This window comes from Bos mutus, chromosome 1, assembly GCF_027580195.1.
Source record: "Bos mutus isolate GX-2022 chromosome 1, NWIPB_WYAK_1.1, whole genome shotgun sequence".
NCBI classification, from domain to species: Eukaryota; Metazoa; Chordata; class Mammalia; order Artiodactyla; family Bovidae; genus Bos; species Bos mutus.
This window is the reverse complement of record NC_091617.1, coordinates 70,007,676-70,029,132: the sequence shown is the minus strand read 5'-3', so window position 1 is coordinate 70,029,132 and position 21,457 is coordinate 70,007,676. Positions and strand designations below refer to the sequence as shown.

Here is a 21,457-nt window from a genome sequence, read left to right as displayed (position 1 = left end):
TTCATTTGTCCAGTAACTTGATCTACCCATACTGTAATGATTGAAATCTCCAGAAGGAGAGTATAATAGTTTCAGGTTTACTAATGATCTTTTAAACACAATTCATTACTTTTAATTTAAACTTGCTGTCTTCCTAATCAGTGTTGAGTGTGACTAAAATGTAATAAGAACCAATTATTTCACTGACAGCCAGAGTTAAATTTAATTCTATATGTGTGCTTAAACAAAGCAGTTTACTGACTAAGCAGTTGTTCGGAAATTGATTTGTGTAAATTGTAGAATTCACTTGGTTTTGACAGAAACAAGTTTTTCAGGATCAAATTAGGTTGACTTTTAAAAATATTTCTTATCCCATAGAGTGTATCTCCATGGTGTCATTTTCTGTCTTTCTGGGTCTCTTTCATTTAGAGCCGGAGAGAGAGAGTAAATAGTACTCAGAAGTATTACTCAATAGTAAATCACGGAATGGAGGTTGATGAGTAAGTAAAGTCTTGTGTAAAACTAAATGATAGTAAGAAGAACCCACCCTTCTGGTGAACAGCAATTTTCCAATAAACATAAGCCTTGATGAAAAAGCCACTTAAGGACAGCTGTGTACTATTAATATTTAACTTCATTTATTTGCCTTGCTTAGCATTTTACTTACTGTCTTGCCATGAAACTTAGTATTGCACTGTATACATTTTAGAATAGTGGTAAAAATGTTCTGTAGTACTGAAAATAACCAACATAGAACACCAAGCCAGTGTGGTGATTTCTCCTGATATGTCAAAATTCTATATTTCAGTGATGGCTGTTTCGGTCTTTGATTCACCTATGTGTCAGTCCTGCTAGAGAGACAGATTAGTATCTTAGCTTTTTTTTAAATAGAGATTATGATGACCTTGGTAGTTTTCCCATGAAGTGATTGTGTGATTAAATTATTGAATGTAATGAGACCCTTAATTAGAAAATCTTTTAATACAACTTTCTCTTTTATGTTTCCATTCTCTTCTTGATTTTTGACATCTATTCTCAGAAAATGTCATGATTTTTAATGAAATTGGATATGTTTAAGAAATTCCATTTCTGACTTTTAATAACTTTTCATTTTTTATAAATTAATATACCAGGAAAGAATTTGAGGCAAACATCATTTTTTATAACTCTCTACCTAGGAATCCTTATTCCAAATATAGAATAGCTAGTCCATGACACCCTTCCCCCTTCTTTAGCTTATGGAATGCTGTTGTATTGCTTAGAATCTCAGTCTTTCTCATAAACATAATAGTTTTGGTACAGGCTTTTCTTTGACATATGATCTCAAAGTAGAGTTGAGCAATCTAATATGAACTACCTTAATTAAACATAATTTAGTATTTCTGTAAAGCATTTTCAAAAGATAACCAGACTTGTAGGATTAGAGATATAAATACTGATGGTAGTATTTTGCCTAAGAACAATCACATATTAATCTATAAATATGGACTTTTGCCTTGTTGTACTTAATTCTGTTGCACCAAACAAGTTTTTGTTGTTTGCTTAATAGTGTTTCCTCTACAGAGATCAAAATGCCCTAAGATTTTATATCCCTTATAAAGTCACTTGGGTTTATAGATTGGAAGAATAAGCTCTACTTAATGTAAGAAAAATTTTATCTCCATTGAAGGAAATTATTTATCTAACTTGGCCACCATGAATCACTCATTTATTAGACATGGTAAATAAAATGGGAAACATTTCAAATCATTAGATAAATTCTGACTTGGAATTGAATTCTCCCCTCCTTAAAGTCTTTTCTATTTGTTTTTTTTTTTCAAAGACTCAATATGGGCATCTTAACTGATAAGGGAGAGAAATTCTTGGTCTGGAACCATTCCCTGCCATTCTGCCTTTTATTTTTTTTTAAATTTTCCTCTGTCAAGGTCGCTGACTCTAGTACGTGTCACCAGGACATATTCAAGTTAATGACATTGGAATGTTGATGCTTAGTTGGATATCTTTCTGTTTTCAACAAAATGGTTTTATAGTATGCTTTTCTCAAGCTTCTGTGTTCTTAATAATGAAAAATATCAATAAATGGTGTGATTCAAAATATAAATAGGTTTTTGACACTAATCATATGCTCTTAACAGTAGCTTTTTGATAATTTAACTGCCCTGTAAGTTAAACCTCACATGGAGTGACCACTGCCACCAGAAAATCCCCTCTTACCTGCTAATTAGAATGAAAGTAGTATGTGACCTCCACATTTCAGCTAATTAGTAGTAAGCTTGTAGTGGCTGTTTATCTTACCTATTTGGGGACTTGGGCCTTGTTCCTTTCCTAGGTTTGTCCCTTAGATTTGGAAAGACTGTTTAAAATTTGCTGGGAGACAGTAAAGCTGTGAGATAATCCTCTAGTCTTAGTTGTAGAGAAATGAATACAGGTTGATGCTTATATGATACTTGGATTTTGAGGGGCTTCCAGCCAAGCTTTGGCATGAATCTTAGAAATAATTTTATTCACTCCTTTAAGAATCTTTTTTTTTAGAACGGTTTTCCTTTTGATTGTTAACAACTTCTAAGCATCTGGTGTCTTTTATTATTATTATTTTAACCCTTTAAGAAAGAAAGTAGGTATTGATTGTTCCATGGAAACTCTCAGGAGTGTTTGTAGGCTTCTCTGCATGCTTTGTATGAGTTCAGTTTTAACTGCATTTTGAGTCATCTGGAGTGTCCAATTCTGGTGTCTTCACTATTGTGTTTTTCAGCATTTTTCATGTCATTTTCCAAACCTCACTTCCCATCTTATTCGGAGAAGTTAATCAAGGAATGGAATTTGGGGATAGGGACGGGGGTGGGTTGGGGACTTGAGTGAAGTCAACTTAGGGTATTTGCTTTAGTGTTCTCAAGCAGTTTCTAATGGTATTTAGAAATTCCCTGGGATGTTTGTATACTCAACTTATTCTGGATAAAGTGGTGGTCTCAGTGAGATTTGCATTCTTAATGCAGGACAAGCTCTAAATTTAATCTGTAGTGTAACTTGGTTATTGAATCCAAGAAGGTAATGGACAGAGACAGTGCTCCTATTGTAGTGTTTCTGGCAAGTGCTCCCTAAAATGCACATAACATATAGTTCTCAATTTTCAGGGCTTTAATCCCATGGTGCTAGGAGAGATCATTTGTTTCTGCAGTTCTTCTCAAGAGTGGGAAGAAGGCTTTGGGACCAGTGAGAAAGGGGCGACAGGATCATCCACTAAATTTTTTTGTTTAAGACACTTGAAAGACCCTCCTGTATATCTAGTAAGAGATAATAAAGGTGCTAGGGAAAGCCTTAAATTTGAAGACATAAGGAGACCATAGGAAATATAAACTTGTAGGAGGAGAAAAACATGCTGTTAGATAAAGCAGAGCTGTAACTGCTGGCTAAGACTCAATGGAACTTCCACTTGCTCTAAAACCAGGGAAATCTTAGATAACTGGGTGTGATATATCTATAGATACACATAGTCTATAGGTAAATAATTTCTAAAATGAGGATCTTTCTCTTGGTGATCCTCTGGTTTTGGCTGTACCAAATTGTGAATATTCTTGCTGTGTTGTACCCAGTTACTTTATATTGATACTGCAACTTGAATTGGGGAGGGGCGGTGGGACATTTGGGGTGGGGGAGGGAGGGGAGTCTTTCGAAGACATCAGCTCACTGTGCTGAGAGAGGGACCAAACTCAAGGAAACCTCTGATCTATAAATTCAACTGCTGCATTTTTTTATAAATACATGTAAATGTCCTGTTGTAATATTTGATCTTGGAAATAAAATCAAAAACTTTTCAGTATTAGTTTTTTTGCATTACTGCTTTTGTGAGGTAAGACTGGGTACTGTTGATACTTTTGTTAATATAATTCAGTTTTGCTTGCCCTCATGTTCTCATGTTGAGGACACTGGTGTTTACTGACAAAGGTTAGTTCATCATTCTATTATCAAGGGTAACGTTTGTTAGCTTCTTCTCTACTCTTAGTTATATGTTGAACATTCATGATGAAAGCTCTATGAATGTTGGCTGAACTGTTCATGAAATTGTTGGGTTAGATAGCCTTGTAAGGAAACTAAGATTGTATATTTGACGTATTGGTAGTCCAATGAATATGTCACATAGAGTCTAGTCTTTCAGACCAGCAGTGACTAATGACTAAGGACTCAGCTTAGGTGAAGGAAAAAAGTAATTACTAAATTAATGGGAGAAAAGCCAAGAGTTACAGAGATTGTGATGACCAAAACAGACAGTCCCTGCCCTCAGAGAACCTCCTTTTCAGTTAGGAATACAGATGGTAAACAAATGAAAAAAATAACAGATTTTTATTCAAACTCTGTGAACAGAACTGGGAAAGGAGCCAGTAGAGAATTCTGCTTTAAATAATATGTTGGGGAGTTAACTTTTCGGCTGACACAGGAAGGATGAAAAGGTGGCCCATGCTAAATAAAAGTAGGAAAATTTCCAAGGAGAACAAGTATAAGGGCTATGGAGCAGCAAAGTTCTTGATGATCTGAGGTATTGAGGGAAGGCCAATGTGTCTGGCATGTAGTAAGCAAAAGGAGTGGCATAAAATACGTAAAAGCCAGATCATATAACACATTAGGCCTGGTAAAGAGTACATATACTGTTAATAGTTTAATGAGAAGCTGTGAATGTGGAGACAAACTGGAAAAGAGACTGTTGCAGTGATTAGGGTACAAAGTGGAAATTGCCTGGACTAGAGTAATAGCAATGGAACTGCAGTGTGGTGTATGATGCATTTTAAAGTAAAAATGTAAAGACAGCTGTTGGATTAGATGTGGGGCAGTGAGGAAAGGGAAATCAAGGATGGCAAGTTTGAGGCAGTAGGTAGGTAGTGATGTCATTCCTGAGACAGACAGACTGGTGGATCAAGCAGATGTAGTGGAAAAATCATTTTGGATGTGTTCACCTCGGCACTTCCAAGTGCAGGTGTAGTACAGCATGTTGAACACATGATTCTGATGCTTGGAGGAGAGGTGAACTGAACCTAAGAGATTTTAGAAATCATCAGTGTTACAGATGGAGTTTAGAGCCATGAGAAAGAATGAGGTCACTAGGGAGAAAGAGAAGATGGTCCAGAACTGAGGCCTGGAGATTACCAACATGAAGAGGCCCAGTCTAGGAGGTATGACCTGTGAAGGAGGAGAAACACCAGAGTGAGAACGTTCAAGAAGCATCTAGTCGCCAACTATGTCTAATTCTGTCTAGGGTCAAGTGTTCAATAGACAAGAAGTCATTGAAGACTAAGAATAGTTTCAGTGTGATGTTGGAGATGGAAGCTTAATTTGAGTATTTGTTATATTTTTATACTAATGAAGAAAAAGGAAAAAAATCCCAAACTTCCTCTTCAGTGAACTGGTATAAATGGCAACTCTTTCAACATTTTTTATCTTCCTTTTTTTTTCTCTCCAATTAAGGAAAATGTGCTTCCTTATTTAGTCAGCTGTCAGTTGAGGCTGAAACCCACACAAGGAAGCTGATGAGTCTGTCACTCTTGTTTGGGAAAGACTGGCCTGATTGTAATCATCTTTTCCTTTTCCCTTCTACCAGTGAATTCCATCTTCTCAACTTCCATTATTCCTTGCTCAAATCCCACCTCCAGTCGAGGATGGAACATCGATTCTGTTTTTGAAAGCCTTTCAGCCTTGGGAAGCCTTTTATGGCATTAGGCAAATAGTTTTCCCACCCAGGCCCCATTAATTTGTGCCCTCCCTGGATTCCTGTTTGCTTCCCCGTAGAAGTATCACCAACCAAGTGATAATTAGTAGCTGTGCCTCTAATAGAGCCAACTTCTAATATCATTAACATATCTGCAAAAAGATAATGTTTAGTTCTGTCACAGCAGTGACCAGGCCTCTGTGACCATAGAGGTCTTACCAAAAGGGAATGAAGAATTTGACCTAAGCTGGCCTTAGTATAATTGTTTATAGCAAGTATATAGTTTCTAAAAGAAGGGTCTTGTTCATAAGATTAATCATTGAATTATTTGTCACAAAGACTTAAACTGCCTTCACCAACCCAAACTGTGTTTAGCTCTTTAAGGTGTTAAAGTCAAATTCCAGCATTTTCCTTTGCTGGGGAATACCTAAAATGGGAATAGCTATGTCACAGTGTAGGTGAATATTTCATTTGGTAAATGATATTGCCAAACAGTTAACCGAAGTGGTCATACTAATTTACACTCCCACTGGCAATGTTGCATTCCAATTGCTTCACATTCTTACCAATGTTTTTAATTCAAGCCATTCCAGTAGGTGTTTGGTAGTATCCATTGTGGTTTTAATTTGCCTTTTCTTAATGAGTTAGAGCTTTTCATATACTAATTGGCCATTTGGTGATCCTTTTTGAGAAGTGTGTGCTCAAGTCATTTGCCCAGTTTTTACTGGTTTTTGTCTTCACTGGTTTGTAGGAGTTCTTTATAATTCCAGGCATGAGGCGTTTGTCATATATATTGTGAATGTTTTTTCCTATCTGTAGTTTGCTTTTTCACTCTCATAATGTGTTTTGAAAAGTGGTTCTTAAGATTTTAAGTTCCATTTATCAGTCTTTTTCTTTATGGGCCCTGCTTTTCATGTCCTGTTTAAAAAATCTTTGCCACTTTCCACTTCATTTTTACTTACCTATGCTATTTATATGCCTCTTCCCCCACAGTTGAGATTCATGAGGGCAGGGGCTGCTGCTGTATCTTACTCTGCTCTGTAGACTCAGAATCTAGCATAAAGCTTAGAACACAGTAGGAACTCAGGAATCGCTTGATTAATGAATGAATTCATGCACTGGCTGGAGTAACTGCACAGAGATTCTACTAATGATGAAAACAATACTGAAAAAACCCTTGGTGTTTTTATGAGAAACATAAAAACATACATAAGAAACCCTTGGTGTTCTTATGTATGAGAAGGAAAATTATGTTATTAAGGCTCCTTTAAACTGTATATAAGCTTTCTATGCTTTGTATGAAATTTCTGTGCATGCGGATGTATATGTGCCTGACACACAAGCTGGTAAACCACTCTGGAAAAGTTCATTAAATAGGATCCAGTTTCCATTTTCATGATAAAAGGGAATCATTTAGAGCCCAAGTGAATTCTTATGTCACCCAGAGAATTGAATTTTGATAGAAGATACTAGGCTGAGGACTCAAAAAGCTTTATATTAAGAACAAACATTATTTACCTTATAAAACACATTCACAAACTATCTCATTAGATCTTTACAACAGACTTAAAGCAAGTAAAATAAGTATTAGATTAGCTTCATCATGCACATGAAGAGATTATAGCCCAGAGGAATTCGACTTGCTCAGAGTAAGAGTGAGTGAGTTTGGGGAAATGATCCTATGTCATCTAACTACACTCTACAGCCCCACACATTGATATTTGAGATTTTTTTCCCCCAACCCAAATTCCAACTGGCTTCTTGGAGGCAATGCTAAAGTGCTTTGGCATCTAAGAGATCTGGGTCTCAATTTCTGCTACAAATACCTATTAGCTATGTGAACTTGCATAGTTCATTGAGCCTCAGTAATAATCTGGGCCTCAGTTTCTCATTTACAAAATGATACCTACCTCACAAGTTTATTTTGAGAAATAAGAGGTAAGATTCCTCTCACAGCATAAGATGCAAGCCCTCTCATTTTCTTGGATTTCAGCAAAAGGATTTTACATACAGTATCTGTTAGAACATTTCATGAAAGAAAGTGAAAGTTATTCAGTCCTGTCCGACTCGTTGAGAACCCACGGACTGTAGCCTGCCAGGCTCTTCTGTCCATGGAATTCTCCAGGCAAGAATACTGGAGTGGGTAGCCGTTCCCTTCTCCAGGGAATCTTCCCAACCCAGGGATCAAACCCAGGTCTCCCGCATTGTAGGCATATTCTTTACCATCTGAGCCACCAGGGAAGCCCAAGACAACCAGAGTCGGTAGCTTATCCCTTCTCTAGGGGATCTTCCCAAGCCAGGGATCAAACGGGTCTCCTGCATTGCAGGTGCTGAGCTACCAGAACATTTCATAGTTCGGCAATTAGAATGATTTGATGGCAGACTGTCAGATATCATTCAGATTTTAGAAGGTATTTCTGTTCTGAATCCAATGGCTTATCTAATAGCAAACACTCTACTATTAAAATGGTGGTACAAGATGATGGTGGCCTGGAGCTTGAAAGTTAGAAAGTTAAAAAGCTATTAAAAAGCACAGCGAAGAGCAAAGTAAGGGAGGTGATAAGGAAAAAAATGGTTGCCCTGCTTGGTGCTGTTTTTTTCAAAGAGCCCAAACTTTGCAGAGAGTGAAACAGATATGTGCAGATAGTGTGTGAAACACTGTTGCCGCTTGGGAAAGAAGGGAGGTTAAGATATTTCTCATGGGTACCATCCTCTGACTCATAAGGCATTTTACTCACGAGGCCATGCCTCCTGGTTCCTTTCTTAGTGTCACATGAAAATGAGCAGAGGGTGGGTCATCAGGAGAGGGCTCTTCAGAAGAGCAGAGCTTCCTTGTTGGAGATCTGTAGGCAGTGTTGTGGGGGCATGTCTCCACACCATGCACCCGCCTGAGTGACCTCTGCATATAAACAGTGCCGCCCTGGCCCTTTGTAGGAGTCTGGAAAGAACAGCCTGCAGTCCAGCCCTGCAGGAGTCCCAGCTGAGGCCACAGGAGTTTAAGCCCACTCTGAACACGGGGCCCTTTTCCAGGTTCTCTGTCTCTCATCCTGATTCTTGCCACTGGAAGCAGGTAAGCAGAAAGGAAAGGGCCCAGTGAGGGGATGGCCAGCTAATAGTTTGGTCTAGCTTTTAAGAGCACAAACTTCTAATCCAGAGGATACCTGCCTCAGCCGCTGAGCTCTGTGTGACTTCAGGCAATTTAACATCTCTTTGCCTCAGTCTATCAACTTCAAACCTTTACACATGCTTAGAATACTTTTCCCTTCCAAACTTTGCCCATCTAATACCTTGTTAAGTTTTAGCTTGGATAGCACTTCCTCCAGGAGGCTCTGCATGCTTCTGCAGGCAGGATTAGGCGATCCTCTGGTGCTCCCATCACACCTTCAATTGGACAGTTCTGCTCAGTACTCCGGAGAAGGCAATGGCAACCCACTCCAGTACTCTTGCCTGGAAAATCCCATGGATGGAGGAGCCTGGTAGGCTGAAGTCCATGGCTCAGTACTTGCTCATTGCCTGGTTAGTGTCCCCACCAGACTTTAAGTTCCTCAAGAGAAGAGGTTGTCTCTGGTTCACCAGAGTGAATAGTGCCTTGGCAGACAGTGGTCACTTAATATAATATTTTGATGAAAGAATGATAAAAAGGCTGGCTAAGTAATAAGTGAGGTAGATCTAGAGACACATAGAATTTACAAGCTCTTCTATATGACTTGCTGCTGCTGCTGCTAAGTTGCTTCAGTCGAGTCCAACTCTGTGTGACCCCATAGACGGCAGCCCACCAGGCTCCCCCGTCCCTGGGATTGTCCAGGCAAGAACACTGGAGTGGGTTGCCATTTCCTTCTTCAGTGCATGAAAGTGAAAAATGAAAGTGAAGTCGCTCAGTCGTGTCCAACTCTTCGTGACCCCATGGACTTCAGCCTACCAGGCTCCTCCGTCCATGGGATTTTCTAGTCAAGAGTACTGGAGTGGGGTGCCATCGCCTTAAGGCTTAGCTGATCACTTAAAACTGTTACCCAGACATCTAGCTAATGAGTTGTTTGTTCACTTACCCCAGATCTCAACTTAGATCAGGGCCTCCCCTAAAGCCTGGTTGTAAAGTTTTACCTTATGACCCGGCTTGTCTCTTCACATATCAAATTAGCCAAACTCTTTCCTAATCTCCTGGCTCACATTTGTGGAAGCATTCCTAAAAATATTGTGGTTTCTAGAGGAACAAAGTCAGGGAGGAAGTGAAATTCAAACTGAGCCACTGCCCTGCGAGATGCAGCAGCAGCACAAGTGCTTTTAGCAGAGAAGTAGGACAGCCAGGATCCTCTGAATCCCACTCATCCCAAAGGCCATGCTCAATTTAGTTTTCCTCTGCATGTTCATGTCTTTTCCTTTCCCTTATTTATTTATTTAGCTGCACCGGGTCTTAGTTGCAGCATGTGGCACCTTTGATCTTCCTTGTGGCAGGAGGGATCTTTTCAGTTGGCCTGTGGGGTCTAGTTCTCTGATCAGAGATGGAACCTGGGCCCCCTGCATTGGTAGCGCAAGGTCTTAGCCATTGGACCACTAGGGAAGGCCCTAGTTTCCCTTCTAAAACTCCAGATTGGAAAAAAGTCCATAGAAGAGATTAGGGCCTGTCCATGTCAGTGATCTGTATCTAGACAGGCCTTACTCATAGGTGGAATGATTCAAAGGCAGCTGAAGGCATTCCTGAACAGAAGTTTCTCCCAGCCAGAGAGTATGCCTCCAAGTCCAGCCACACACCAGTCCTTTCTTGGGCCCCTAACAAAATGTCAGTCATCTGGGAGGTGTGTAGGTTAATTTGCTAACAGCCTGGATTGGTTAGTTCAACCCTGGATTGGAGACACGCCCTAAGAGCCCAGCTGGAGGCTGCATCACACACTGTTGGGGGTGAGGAGTTGTTACCTTACAGGCGCCCTGTCTCCTGACTACAATCCTAGGGAGGAAACAGCCGGTACCATATCGGCTTGGAGGACTACTTCAGGAAAAGATGGCTCCTTGGTTTTCCGCTGGGGGACAGGGGTACGGGAAGGGACACGCCATCCCTCCTGATCCCTGGTGCCTCCCCTTCCCTCTAGGCCCCTTGATTCTCAGGGGAAAGGGCCACTGTTCCTCCTTATCCTACCCCCATCTGCTCCAACGTGTGCCCCGCCTCCACAGATCTGAACTTGCTTTCATCAGGGACAAGTTATTTTACTCACCATGAGAAAATAACTTTTTCTCTAGAAGAAAAACCCAGTGCAGAGGGCACATGGTGAAGACAACTCATCCCACTAAAATATTAGCAATTGCATCAGGAAATTCCCTGCTGGGAGGAGCTGCTGAGGTGTTTGGGCTCTGAGATTAGGGGAAGTAAAAGATCACCAAGGACTGCGGAGGCTGGGGAATGTGGGAGGTGGGGGCCGACAGCACAAGAGCACCCCACCCCTTCGCGCCCCACCCAAATGGACTTCTCAATGCTGTGTCTGACACCAGTCTCTGTAAAAGATGAAGTCTGGACAAATAAAAAATCCTAGGCTAATTAAGGTGGTTTGTTTGTTTTTAATTAAGTTCATAATTTGTAAAACCATTTTTAAAAAGGTATGATAAAATTAAAATTTAGGGTAGTCCTTCCCAGGAAGGAGTACTGGGAAGGAGTACTGGAAGATGATAGTAATATTTCTCAGTGGTAAGGATCCATTTTGTAAACCAGTTGTGTTTACATGGATGTTGTTCAATTATTCCACACAACTAGTAAGGGCAAATATATACATTATGCTTAATTCTTTAACTCTGAAATATTATATATTTAGTTATATGTTTATATGTAAAAGAGAGATTGGGGTGGAGGCTCTGATCCACACATATTTTCTGATTATGGGCAAAGCTGGTCTGTTAGGAGAGGAGTGTCAAGAGCCTTAAGTTGAGACAGACATGTAACTGAATTGCAAAGTGGCAACAAACCACTTCTTGGAGATGTCATGGTATAGGTTTTTTCAGATTCACACTGACCTGAGTCTACCAAATACTAGTCCTATTCTAATTCATATACATAAAAAGTTCACAGATCAGCGAAAATTTAAAAGGGAGAAATGGCTAAAAGTATCGGTGTGGAGGAGGCATTTTTCAACCTATCTGGACACAAACTTTTAATTTTTAATCAATTTTATTGATATATAATTAAAATATAAAATTCACAAATTTTAAGAGTAATTTGGTGAGTTTTGTCAATATATGTAGTTGTGGTATTCACCAGAATCTGGATTTAGAACATTTCTATCACCTCAAAAAGTTTCCTTGTGTCCCTTATATTAATCCCCTCTTCTATTCCCAGCACCTGGCAACCACTGATCCCATCACTAGACTATAGTTCTGCCTTTTCTAGAAGTTCATATACACAGAATCATAGAGTGAGTAGTTTTCTGGCTTCATTCATTTAGCTTTATGCCTTGGAGACTCATCCATTTTGTTGCATGCATCAGTAGCTTATTGTGTTTTTGTTTTGGGGGGATTTTTGGCCATGCCGCATGACTTGTGGAGGAATCTCAGGACCCTGATCAGGGATTGAACCCAGGCTCCAGAAGTGAAAGCTCAGAATCCTTAACCACTAGGCCACTAGGGAACTCCCCTGAATGGTAGTTTTGAAGAGCAAAAGTTTTTAATTTTGAAGTTGTTTTTCACTTTTTATAGCTTGTATTTTTTGTATTCTAATAAATCTTTATCTAATCCAAAATCCCAATGATTTTCTCCATTTTTAAAAGAAAATTTGTATTAGATTTTAGATCCATGGTCCATTTCAAGTTAAATATTGAATAAGGTTACCAGTAATAGGCAAAATACATATTTTTGTTTTACATATGGATTGTTCCAGGATCATTTGTTGAAGAGATTCTCCTTTTCCTACTAAAATATCTTTTTCAAAAATCATTTGATTGTATGTATATAACTCTATTTCTGAATTCTCCAGTCTGTCCCAGTGGTCCATGTCTGTATACACCATTACTTCACTGAGGAATTACTGTAGCTTTATTTGTCTTAAAATCACATAAGTCCTCCCACTTTGTTCTTCTTTTCAAAATTGTTTTGAAAAATCTCAGTTCTTTGCTTTTCCATGTAAACTTAGATTCAGCTTGCCAATTTCTACAACAAAACTCTAGTAGGATTTTGACTGAGGTTGCATTGATATTGAGTCTTTTGATTCATGAGCATGTTTATCTTTGCATTTATTTGGATTTTCTTTTTCTCAGCAATGTTTTATAATTTTTAGTGTACAGGTCTTGCACAGATTTTGTTAAATTTATCTGTATTTTCTATTAATATTTTATGCTATTATAAATATTCTTTTAAATTTTATAATTTATCATTGCTTATATATAGAAATACAATTGATTTTTATATATTTAATTTTTTATTTGGTAACCTTGTTAAACTCACCTATTCTTTCTAGTAACTTTTTAATAGATTCCTTATAATTTTCCATGCAGATAATCATGTTACCTGTGACTAATGACATTCTTACTTCTTTTGTATCTGTGGCTTTTGCTGCTTTTTATTTTCTTATTGCACTGGAAAAGATCCCCTGTACAATGTTGAATGGAAGTTGTGACAATGGACACCTTGAAAATGACAACTTTTAAAGCAAGAGGATGACACCCCGCCCTGTGCTCTGGGGGTTTCCCCTACCTGTCAGACCCAGTAACAGAGCTACATGACCCTCCTTCCATTGGTTCCAGGACACTGTCCTCTCCCTGTGTGATGGCATGCTCACGGACCTGTTCCCGCATTCTGGGGCTGAGCCTTGGGACTACAGCCCTGTTTGCTGCTGTGGCCAACACACTGCTCCTGTTTCCTAACTGGAATGTGACCTACCTGTTGAGGGGCCTCATTGGCAGGCATGCCATGCTGGGCTCTGGGCTCTGGGGAGGAGGCCTCATGGTAAGTGTCCAGGGTTCCCTGAGTGTGAATTCCCAAAGTGTCCCCCAGGGGTGGAGAAACAAAGTCAGGGTGAGGGAAGGAGTTTTGTAATTTCTTGAAAACAAGTTTGAACTAACAAACTGATTGTGAATCTATAGCAACTCCAAGGGATAGAAGACCCTAGGAAGGCTGATCAAAGTTTGCTGGATTTTGGACTAGGCAGGCTGGGTGTGAACGCTGCTGTCCATAGAATCACATCAGGCTAGTCAGTCAAAATTGTGTTCTGACAGTCAAAGCCAAACCCTCTGGGAAATACAGGATAACTAAGTCCATGTGAGATGTCCAACCACTCTGTTTCAACAGCCTTAGGTGGCAGTTAGAGATGTAAATTACCTAATCTCGTCTTAACAAACTCCCTCTTCTTCCAGGTTCTCACTGCAGCTACCCTGATCTCCCTGATGGGCTGGAGATATGGCTGCTTCAGTAAGATCGGGCCCTGCCGAAGGGTAAGAACCCAATTCTACTCTTCTAAGAGCCAGAATGTCCCCACATTCTACAACTTTAGAGGCAGAGTGATGAGGCAATTTGAGTTGTGGGGTATGAAGTCAAGTCCTGACCATACTTCTTAAAAGCCCTAAGCTCTTGGGCAAGGTTTCTGAACCTGAGGTCCTTCTGTTAAAATGAGAGAACCTATTCCAGGGAGTGTTAATGAACACATTTGTGGGGAACTGTTCTTTTAAAATTTATTTTATTGAAGTATGGTTATTTACAATGTCCTGTTAATTTCTACAGTACAGCAAAGTGATTCAGTTATACATGAGCTGTTCTTATTATTAGTTTTAGCCTGTTGAACAATATGGACATGAATTATGTTCTTTGTAGTCATGTGTCATTGATAGAAAATTTCCTGGCTATTTTTTTCTTTTTAGAGCTGAAAGTTTCTCCAGAGATCTGATGACTAGATTCTAGTCTAATGTCTCCGTTTCACAGAAAATGAAACTGAGGCCCAGAATAAATGTGCACTTTATTAATTACAGCAGCATCTATATATACTTGAAATATCTCAGTACGTAAGTGTATAAGGTGTATTGCTCATTCAGCCTCAGACACATGAATCTGTGTCCTTTTTACAGTGTCTACAGTCTGCTTTGATATCTACAACCCACATGTTGGGAACCCCGCTGATTTAGAATTACATGTTAAAGAATTAAATATAAACACCCACATATCTCATTCACTATCTGTTCTCAGTCATGTCTGGTTTTCTCCTAGGCAAGCGGCCCTCAGACTTGAATGCGTGCATCAGAATCCCTGCAGGCTGTGCTAAAACACAGATTGCTGGCACCCCCTACCCCGAGAGTTTCTGACTCCATGGGACTGGGTTGTGGGGAGAATTTGCATTTCTAACAAGTTTCCAGGTGATGTGATGTTGCTGGAACAGGGACCATATTTCCAGAACCACCATCCTAGGCTTATGTCAGACTAATTCATCTTGAATCTTTTAAGAGTCAAAACTTACTATGCATCTTTCTTTGGCCCCTCCTGGGTTTTAAACCAGCTTGACAGTGGGAAAATGACTCTATGATTCTATATAAAAACTATATATGGTTTCTGTGTATGTATATATATATGTGTGTGTGTGTGTATATGTTTTATTTAAACTTTTAAAATATGTTCTTTTGGAAGGTGAAAAAAAAATCTCGTACTCTGAGAAAGAAACCAATTTGGAAGTTAGAGTCCTGCCAAGGAAATAAACACGTCGCTATCTTTTGGGAGGGAAATGAGTGGTGCACAGACTAGAAAAGTACAATGACAGAACTCAAGTCATTTCAGAGTGTAATCTCTGACTTGGTCTCCCCGTCTGTCTGTCTCTGTCTCCCTCCCTCCCTCCTTTCCTTTCTTCTTCTCCTTCTTCCTCCCTTCCTTCCTTGATTTGAGAAAGAGAGGAATCATGGATGGCAGCTTGGAACTTTTGAAAAAATATAGCTTTCCCTTAAAAGGGTTGGACTGGGGCTTGGATAACCAGTCTGACCTTTTAAGCCAGAGACTAAATGACTGCAGTCTGAGTGTACAAGTTTTTGATGCCAATCTGCTGAGAAGCTCTGAAGAGCCTGTTGAGTTACGCTGAGCTTGCTGCCTGGTCAAGGTGCCAGTGTTTCCCCCTTCCCACTTCTGTTCCTTCTTTCCCACCCCTTCCTGGCTCTACTCGGTGATTCCTTGTCAACCAACCCTACCTTGGTTATGTTTTCAAGGAGGTTCTGTGGGTAGAATTATCCTCATGACTGGGGAAAACCTGAGAACCAGAGAAGTGAGACTTGTCCAGATCGCACCACAAGTCACCTAGTCACCGAGTCATGAACCCATCTCAGGCTCACTGTTTCCTCTCTCCTTGTGTAGATGCTTATTGCTCTGTTGTCAAGTGGCCTGGCTTTGCTTGGAGCCTTGATTTGCTTTATCACTTCTGGAGTAGCCCTGAAAGATGGTCCTTTTTGCATGTTTGATGTCTCACCCTTCAATCAGACACAGGCTTGGAAACATGGTTACCCATTCAAAGACCTGCATAACAGGTAAATGGATGGAAACTTGGATTTGCAGTTTTTCGGAAAGAGAAAGGCACACACGTGGGCTACAAATCCCTTTTGGTCATGCACTCTAGCATCCTGCTTCTCGGATTCTTAGAAAATTGCAAATACAAAAAGAGTCACCCTCAAAAGTCTAATCCTATGACCTGAGCTGAGGGTGAACCCAGGTTTCTATTGAGGTTGCTTGGACTTTTCTTACTTATTCCAACCCCTGGTCTCCTTATTTTTTGGGACAGGAATTATTTGTATGACCATCCACTCTGGAACTCTGTCTGCCTGGAGCCTTCTAAAGCTGTCATTTGGCACGTGTGCTTCTTCTCCACCCTTCTGTGCATCAGCCTCCTCCAGATTCTCCTGGTGGTCATTCATTTCATCAACAGCTTCCTGGGCCTTTTCTGCAGCCTCTGTGAGAAGTGACAGGTAATGCCCTCTCATACATCAGTGTTTTCATCATGTGCTGCCTAGAACCTTTCCTGCAAGAGAGGGTACGAATTATAAACACAGTTCCCTTTAGGAAGTCATGTGGTAATAATAACAATGATTCCTGGCATATATATTGAATGATACAATGGATTTTAAATCAATTACTGCAAGATGATATATTAATAGAAGAAACAGTTAAATCATTATTATTGTGTAGGAACTTATAGTCCATGAAATGTCCTCCAGCCATGATCTCCTTTCAGCTTCTCCACAGTCCTGTAAAACTGGCCACATGTTAGAAATGAAGTTGAGGCTCCTAGAGGATAATGGACTTGCCGCCCAAAAGCATTTAATTAGGTTCAGGAAAAGTCAGTACTGGAGCCCCTATCTTCCAAATTCAAGTTCACCAGCTTATTAATAAGGCTGAATTTTGTGGCTCCCAAATTCATAGGTTGAAGCTCTAGCCTTCAATGTGACTTTGAAGATAGGACCTTTAAGAAGCTAACTAAGGCTGAGTGAGTGAAAGATGCTCAGTCATGTCCGACTCTCTGTGACCCCATGGACTGTAGCCTTCCAGGTTCCTCTGTCCATGGGGATTCTCCAGGCAAGAATACTGGAGTGGATTGCCATGCCCTCCTCCAGGGGATCTTCCCAAGGGGTCAAACCCAGGTCTCCTGCATTGCAGGCAAATTCTTTACTGAATGAGCCACCAGGGAAGCCCTAAGCCTTAACTTAGGTTAGATGGGGTCATAAGAGTGGGACCCGAATCCAGTAACGCTGGCATCCTTATAAGAAGAGGATGAGACAACAGGTATATGAAAAGATGCTTAATATTACTAATCATCAGGGAAATGCAAATGCAAACCATAATGAGATATCATCTTATACCTGTTAGAATGGCTATTATCAAAAAGGAAAGAAAGAACAAATGTTAGTGAGGACGTGGAGAAAAAAGAACTCGTGCCCTGTTGATGTGAATGTAAACTGGTGTAACCACTATGGAAAACAGGATGGAGGTTCCTCAAAAAATTAAAAAAAGAACTACCACATGATCCAGCAATACCACTTTTGGGTATTTATCTGAAGCAAACAGTAACACTAATTCAAAAAGATATCTGCACCCTCATGTTTGTTGCAGCATTATTTTCAATAGCCAAGACATGGAAACAATTTAAGTGTCTATCAACAGGTGAATGGAGGGCTTTCTTGGTGGCTCAGTGGTAAAGAATATGCTGGCAAATGCAGGAGACACAGACTTGACCCCTAGTCCTGGAAGATCCCACATGCCCAAGAGCATCTAAGTTCATCACCACAACTATTGAGCCTGTGCTCTAGAGCTGGGAGTACCAACTATTGAGCCCATGTGCTGCCACTACTGAAGCCCAGGTGCCTGGAGCCTGTGCTCTGCAATAAGAGAAGGACCACAAAAAGAAGCCGGCAACTGCAATTAAAGAGTAGCCCCTGCTCACCGCAACTAGAGAAAAGCCCACGCAGCAACAAAGACCGAGCACAACCAAAAAATAAATAAATAGATGAATGGATAAAGATGTTATAGTATACACACACAATGGAATATTCTTCAGACATAAAAAAAAAGAAAGAAATATTGCCATTTGTGACAACATGGATGGACCTAAGTGAAATAAGTCACACAAAGACAGATACCATATGATCTCATTTATATATGGAATTTAAAACAACAGCCACCAAACCAAGTTTATAGATACAGTGACAGACAAGTGGTTGCCAGACATAGGGTTGGGGAGTGAGAGAAATGGATGAAGGGAGTCAAAAGGTACAAACTTCTAATTATAAAATAGTTAAGTCATGGGTATGTGATATATAACATGTGACTACTAATAATATGTATTGCATATTTAAAGTTGCTAAGAGAATAGATCTTTAAAAAAATTTTTGTAACTAATATTTGCTGCCAATGTTAACTAGAATTATTGTGGTGATCATTTTGCAATATATACAAATATCAAATCATTATGTTGTACACTTGAAACAAATATAATGTCATATGTCAATTATACTATAAAAATGACAATGTAGTACATTTCCAGAATAAAAGCATGATTAAGCTTCAGAAAGTTTATTCACCTATAATAATAGATTTAAGGAGGAAAAAAATCCTAATGATTTTCTTTATAAAGTCTGAAAAGGCATTTGATAAAATTCAACATACATTCTTTACATCCTTTTTCTTTTCTTAATTAAAAAAAAATTATTTATTTGACTGCACTGAGTCTTAGCTACGATCCGAGGATCCTTGTTGTGACATGCATATTCTTAATTGCGGCATGCAGGATGCAGTTCACTGACCAGGGATCGAACTCTGGTCCCCTGCATTGGGAACACAGAGTCTTAGCCACTGGACAATCATGGAAGCCCCTCAATATACATTCTTAATAAAACTCAAGAAAATGAGAAGACAGCTCCCTCTTGATCATAATACAACATAACTATCTCAACTTAAAAGTCAGCATCATGCTTAATGGAGGAATTCTAGAAGCAATTTCACCAAAGTTCCAAATAGATGATACTCATTATCATTATCATTTAATATGGTTCTTGAGGTATTAGCCCAAGACCAAGTATTCAAAGGGAAATTAACAGATATAAAATAGGAAAGACAGTGAAGTTCTCATTATATTTGGACAATGTGATTGCACATCTAGAGCACTCAAGTTATATTATAAAGAATAAGAATTTCACACATATAGGTACAAAATATACAGAATGAAAAATCTTCATGTATACAAACAACAAACAGTTAACAGACATGGAGATGGGGAAATCCCATTTATATTAAAAACAAAAAGAAAAAAAAACCTAGCTACCAACATAACAAGAATGTGAAACACTTTTTTTATCTTTTAGTTTCTCTTTATTTACTTACTTTTTGGCTGCACCATACCGTGTGGCTGTGAGAACCTCATTTCCTGTCCAGGGAGAAAACCTAGGCCCTTGAGAGTGAAAGTGAGGAGTCCTAACCACTGGATCACCAGAGAATTCCCAAGAATGTGAAATATTTATTGAAGAAAACTTTAAAATATTACTGGACACAAACTTGCATATAAATGTACACCATGAACTTCAATAGGAAGACTTAACATCATAAAATATGAATGCTCTTTAATCTATAAATTTAACAATATTAATAAAGTCACCAATGACATTTGGTGGAAAAGGATATGGAATTAGATAAGCTGGTTTTAAAGTTCACATGAAAAATGAACAATCGAGGCTAGCCAGGAGACTTCTGAAGGAGAAGGGAATGAGGTGGGACTATACTAGATATTAAAAGCTAATGTAAAACTACAATAACTAAAACAGTGTGATACACTAAATGGAGTTCAGAGATAGAACTAAATATTTTTGAGTATTTAGTATATGCTAAAAAAAGATGTGGGAAAAAAAGAAAGTAGATGATAAACCAGATCTCTCTCCATGGGAGCACAGAGGAAAAGGCCATGTGAGGACACAGCCAGAAGGTAACCATCTGCAAGACAAGGAGAAACGTCTCAGTCGGAACCAGCCTTGTTGGCACCTTGATCTTGGATTTATAGCCTCCAGAAAATAAATTTCCATTGTTAAAGTCGCCCAGCCTGTGGTATTTTGTTATGGCTGCCTGAGCTGACTAATCCACCAGTGTTCAGTGCATTTCAATAAGTGGTATATACTGAATACCCACTGTGTGGTCTATGCCTGAGGCATGATCCTTGCCTCTGGGCCTGTCCCTGTCCTTGAAGAGCTCATGGTCAGGTTAGGGAAACACATCGACTAATAATTTGAATGTCATATGGTAAGGACCATGTTAGAGGTCAGCCCAGGAGTAATAAGAGATTGAGGCAATCTGTCAAGAGATGAAGGAAGGCTTCAGTCATGTCTGAACTGACTCTTGAAATGGTTAGCCCATTAAAGAGTGAAGGGAGCGTTTCCTCAGCTGAGGAAATAGAATGCTCAGAAGCATGGAGGTGAGACAGATGGTGAGGGTGGAGACCTGTGATGCCACAGCTCCTTCAATGTGAAATGCAGAAAGCGGAAGACCTATCTCCCATTTTGGGACCTTTGGTCAGTATGGTATTGGCCGAATTTCTTCTCTTAGTTTTTGAAGCTGACAGGATAATGCAGCTTTCTAAAACAGGACCAGGACTGGTGCAATCGTAAGCAGAAAATGCATCCTAAGTCTGCTCCTTCCTGCCTTTTGCCCTGGAGCAGCAGGGTGGTGAGGCTGGGGGATCTGTAGGTCGACAGTTATGGATTAAAGCAGGACACTGCAAAAAATTTCTGTAAAGGCTCAGTTAATATTTCAGACTTTGAGAGCCATATGGTTTTTATTTTCAACTGCTTCCTTCTACCAATACAGCAGAAGCCAATCTACTGCTGGGCTGTAAAGGAAACTACAGCATTTACTGCAGAGCAACAAGCAAGGAGAATGGACAGCCCACGCTCACAATATTCATATTCCCCAGTGGCTTTCAGGGCAACATTATGGGTGAGGGTCCCCAGGTAATTGATCAGCTCCTGAAACTTCTGACTGGTTCTTGGTGAGGTAACAGGGCAGTTACAGGAATCTCAAACATCAAAACTCTGGCTCTAGGCAGTCTATGGTCTAGTGTTTGTGGTCAGCGGTTTCCATCTAGTAAGATCCTGATTTTTGTAAAAACAATTTAAGAACGTGCATCAGATGGTTACCTATATTCCTCAAGAAAAAAAAAAAATCCCTGTAACTTTTTATAGCTGACCTGTTATTTATTTTTACTTTCTAACTCGGAAAGGCCTAGGAGGGGAAAGATTTTTTCACATGCAAAAAGTCAGGAATGCTTTAGATCTGTCACTGAAACCGCTAACATTGCCCTGCTTCAGCTCG

The 21,457-nt window shown here is 39.6% G+C and overlaps 1 protein-coding gene across 3 annotated transcripts; it reads left to right on the top strand.

Annotated features, from left to right (window-relative positions):
* The first annotated feature begins 1,944 nt into the window (after positions 1–1,944).
* TM4SF19 (transmembrane 4 L six family member 19) lies at positions 1,945–21,457 on the top strand. Of its 3 annotated transcripts, none has more exons than XM_070370898.1 (6): positions 1,945–8,744; positions 13,393–13,594; positions 14,002–14,079; positions 15,971–16,140; positions 16,392–16,575; positions 20,047–21,457. In XM_070370898.1, the coding sequence occupies exons 2-5, from the start codon at positions 13,415–13,417 to the stop codon at positions 16,570–16,572; spliced, it is 609 nt and encodes a 202-aa protein (XP_070226999.1). In that variant the 5' UTR covers positions 1,945–8,744; positions 13,393–13,414; the 3' UTR covers positions 16,573–16,575; positions 20,047–21,457. The 3 variants fall into 3 exon arrangements, with proteins under 3 accessions (XP_070226999.1, XP_005897872.2, XP_070226995.1); XM_005897810.3 differs by lacking the exon at positions 20,047–21,457 and adding an exon at positions 17,768–20,036; XM_070370894.1 differs by lacking the exons at positions 1,945–8,744; positions 20,047–21,457 and adding an exon at positions 17,768–20,036 and having other exon boundaries at positions 12,076–13,594.

Excerpts from the sequence above, each read along its gene's own strand:
- TM4SF19 (XM_070370898.1), top strand. The coding sequence starts at position 13,415 with ATGGCATGCTCACGGACCTGTTCCCGCATTCTGGGGCTGAGCCTTGGG. Across the intron at positions 13,595-14,001 it reads TCTGGGGAGGAGGCCTCATG|GTTCTCACTGCAGCTACCCT; the intron begins GTAAGTGTCCAG and ends CTCTTCTTCCAG. Across the intron at positions 14,080-15,970 it reads AGATCGGGCCCTGCCGAAGG|ATGCTTATTGCTCTGTTGTC; the intron begins GTAAGAACCCAA and ends CTCCTTGTGTAG.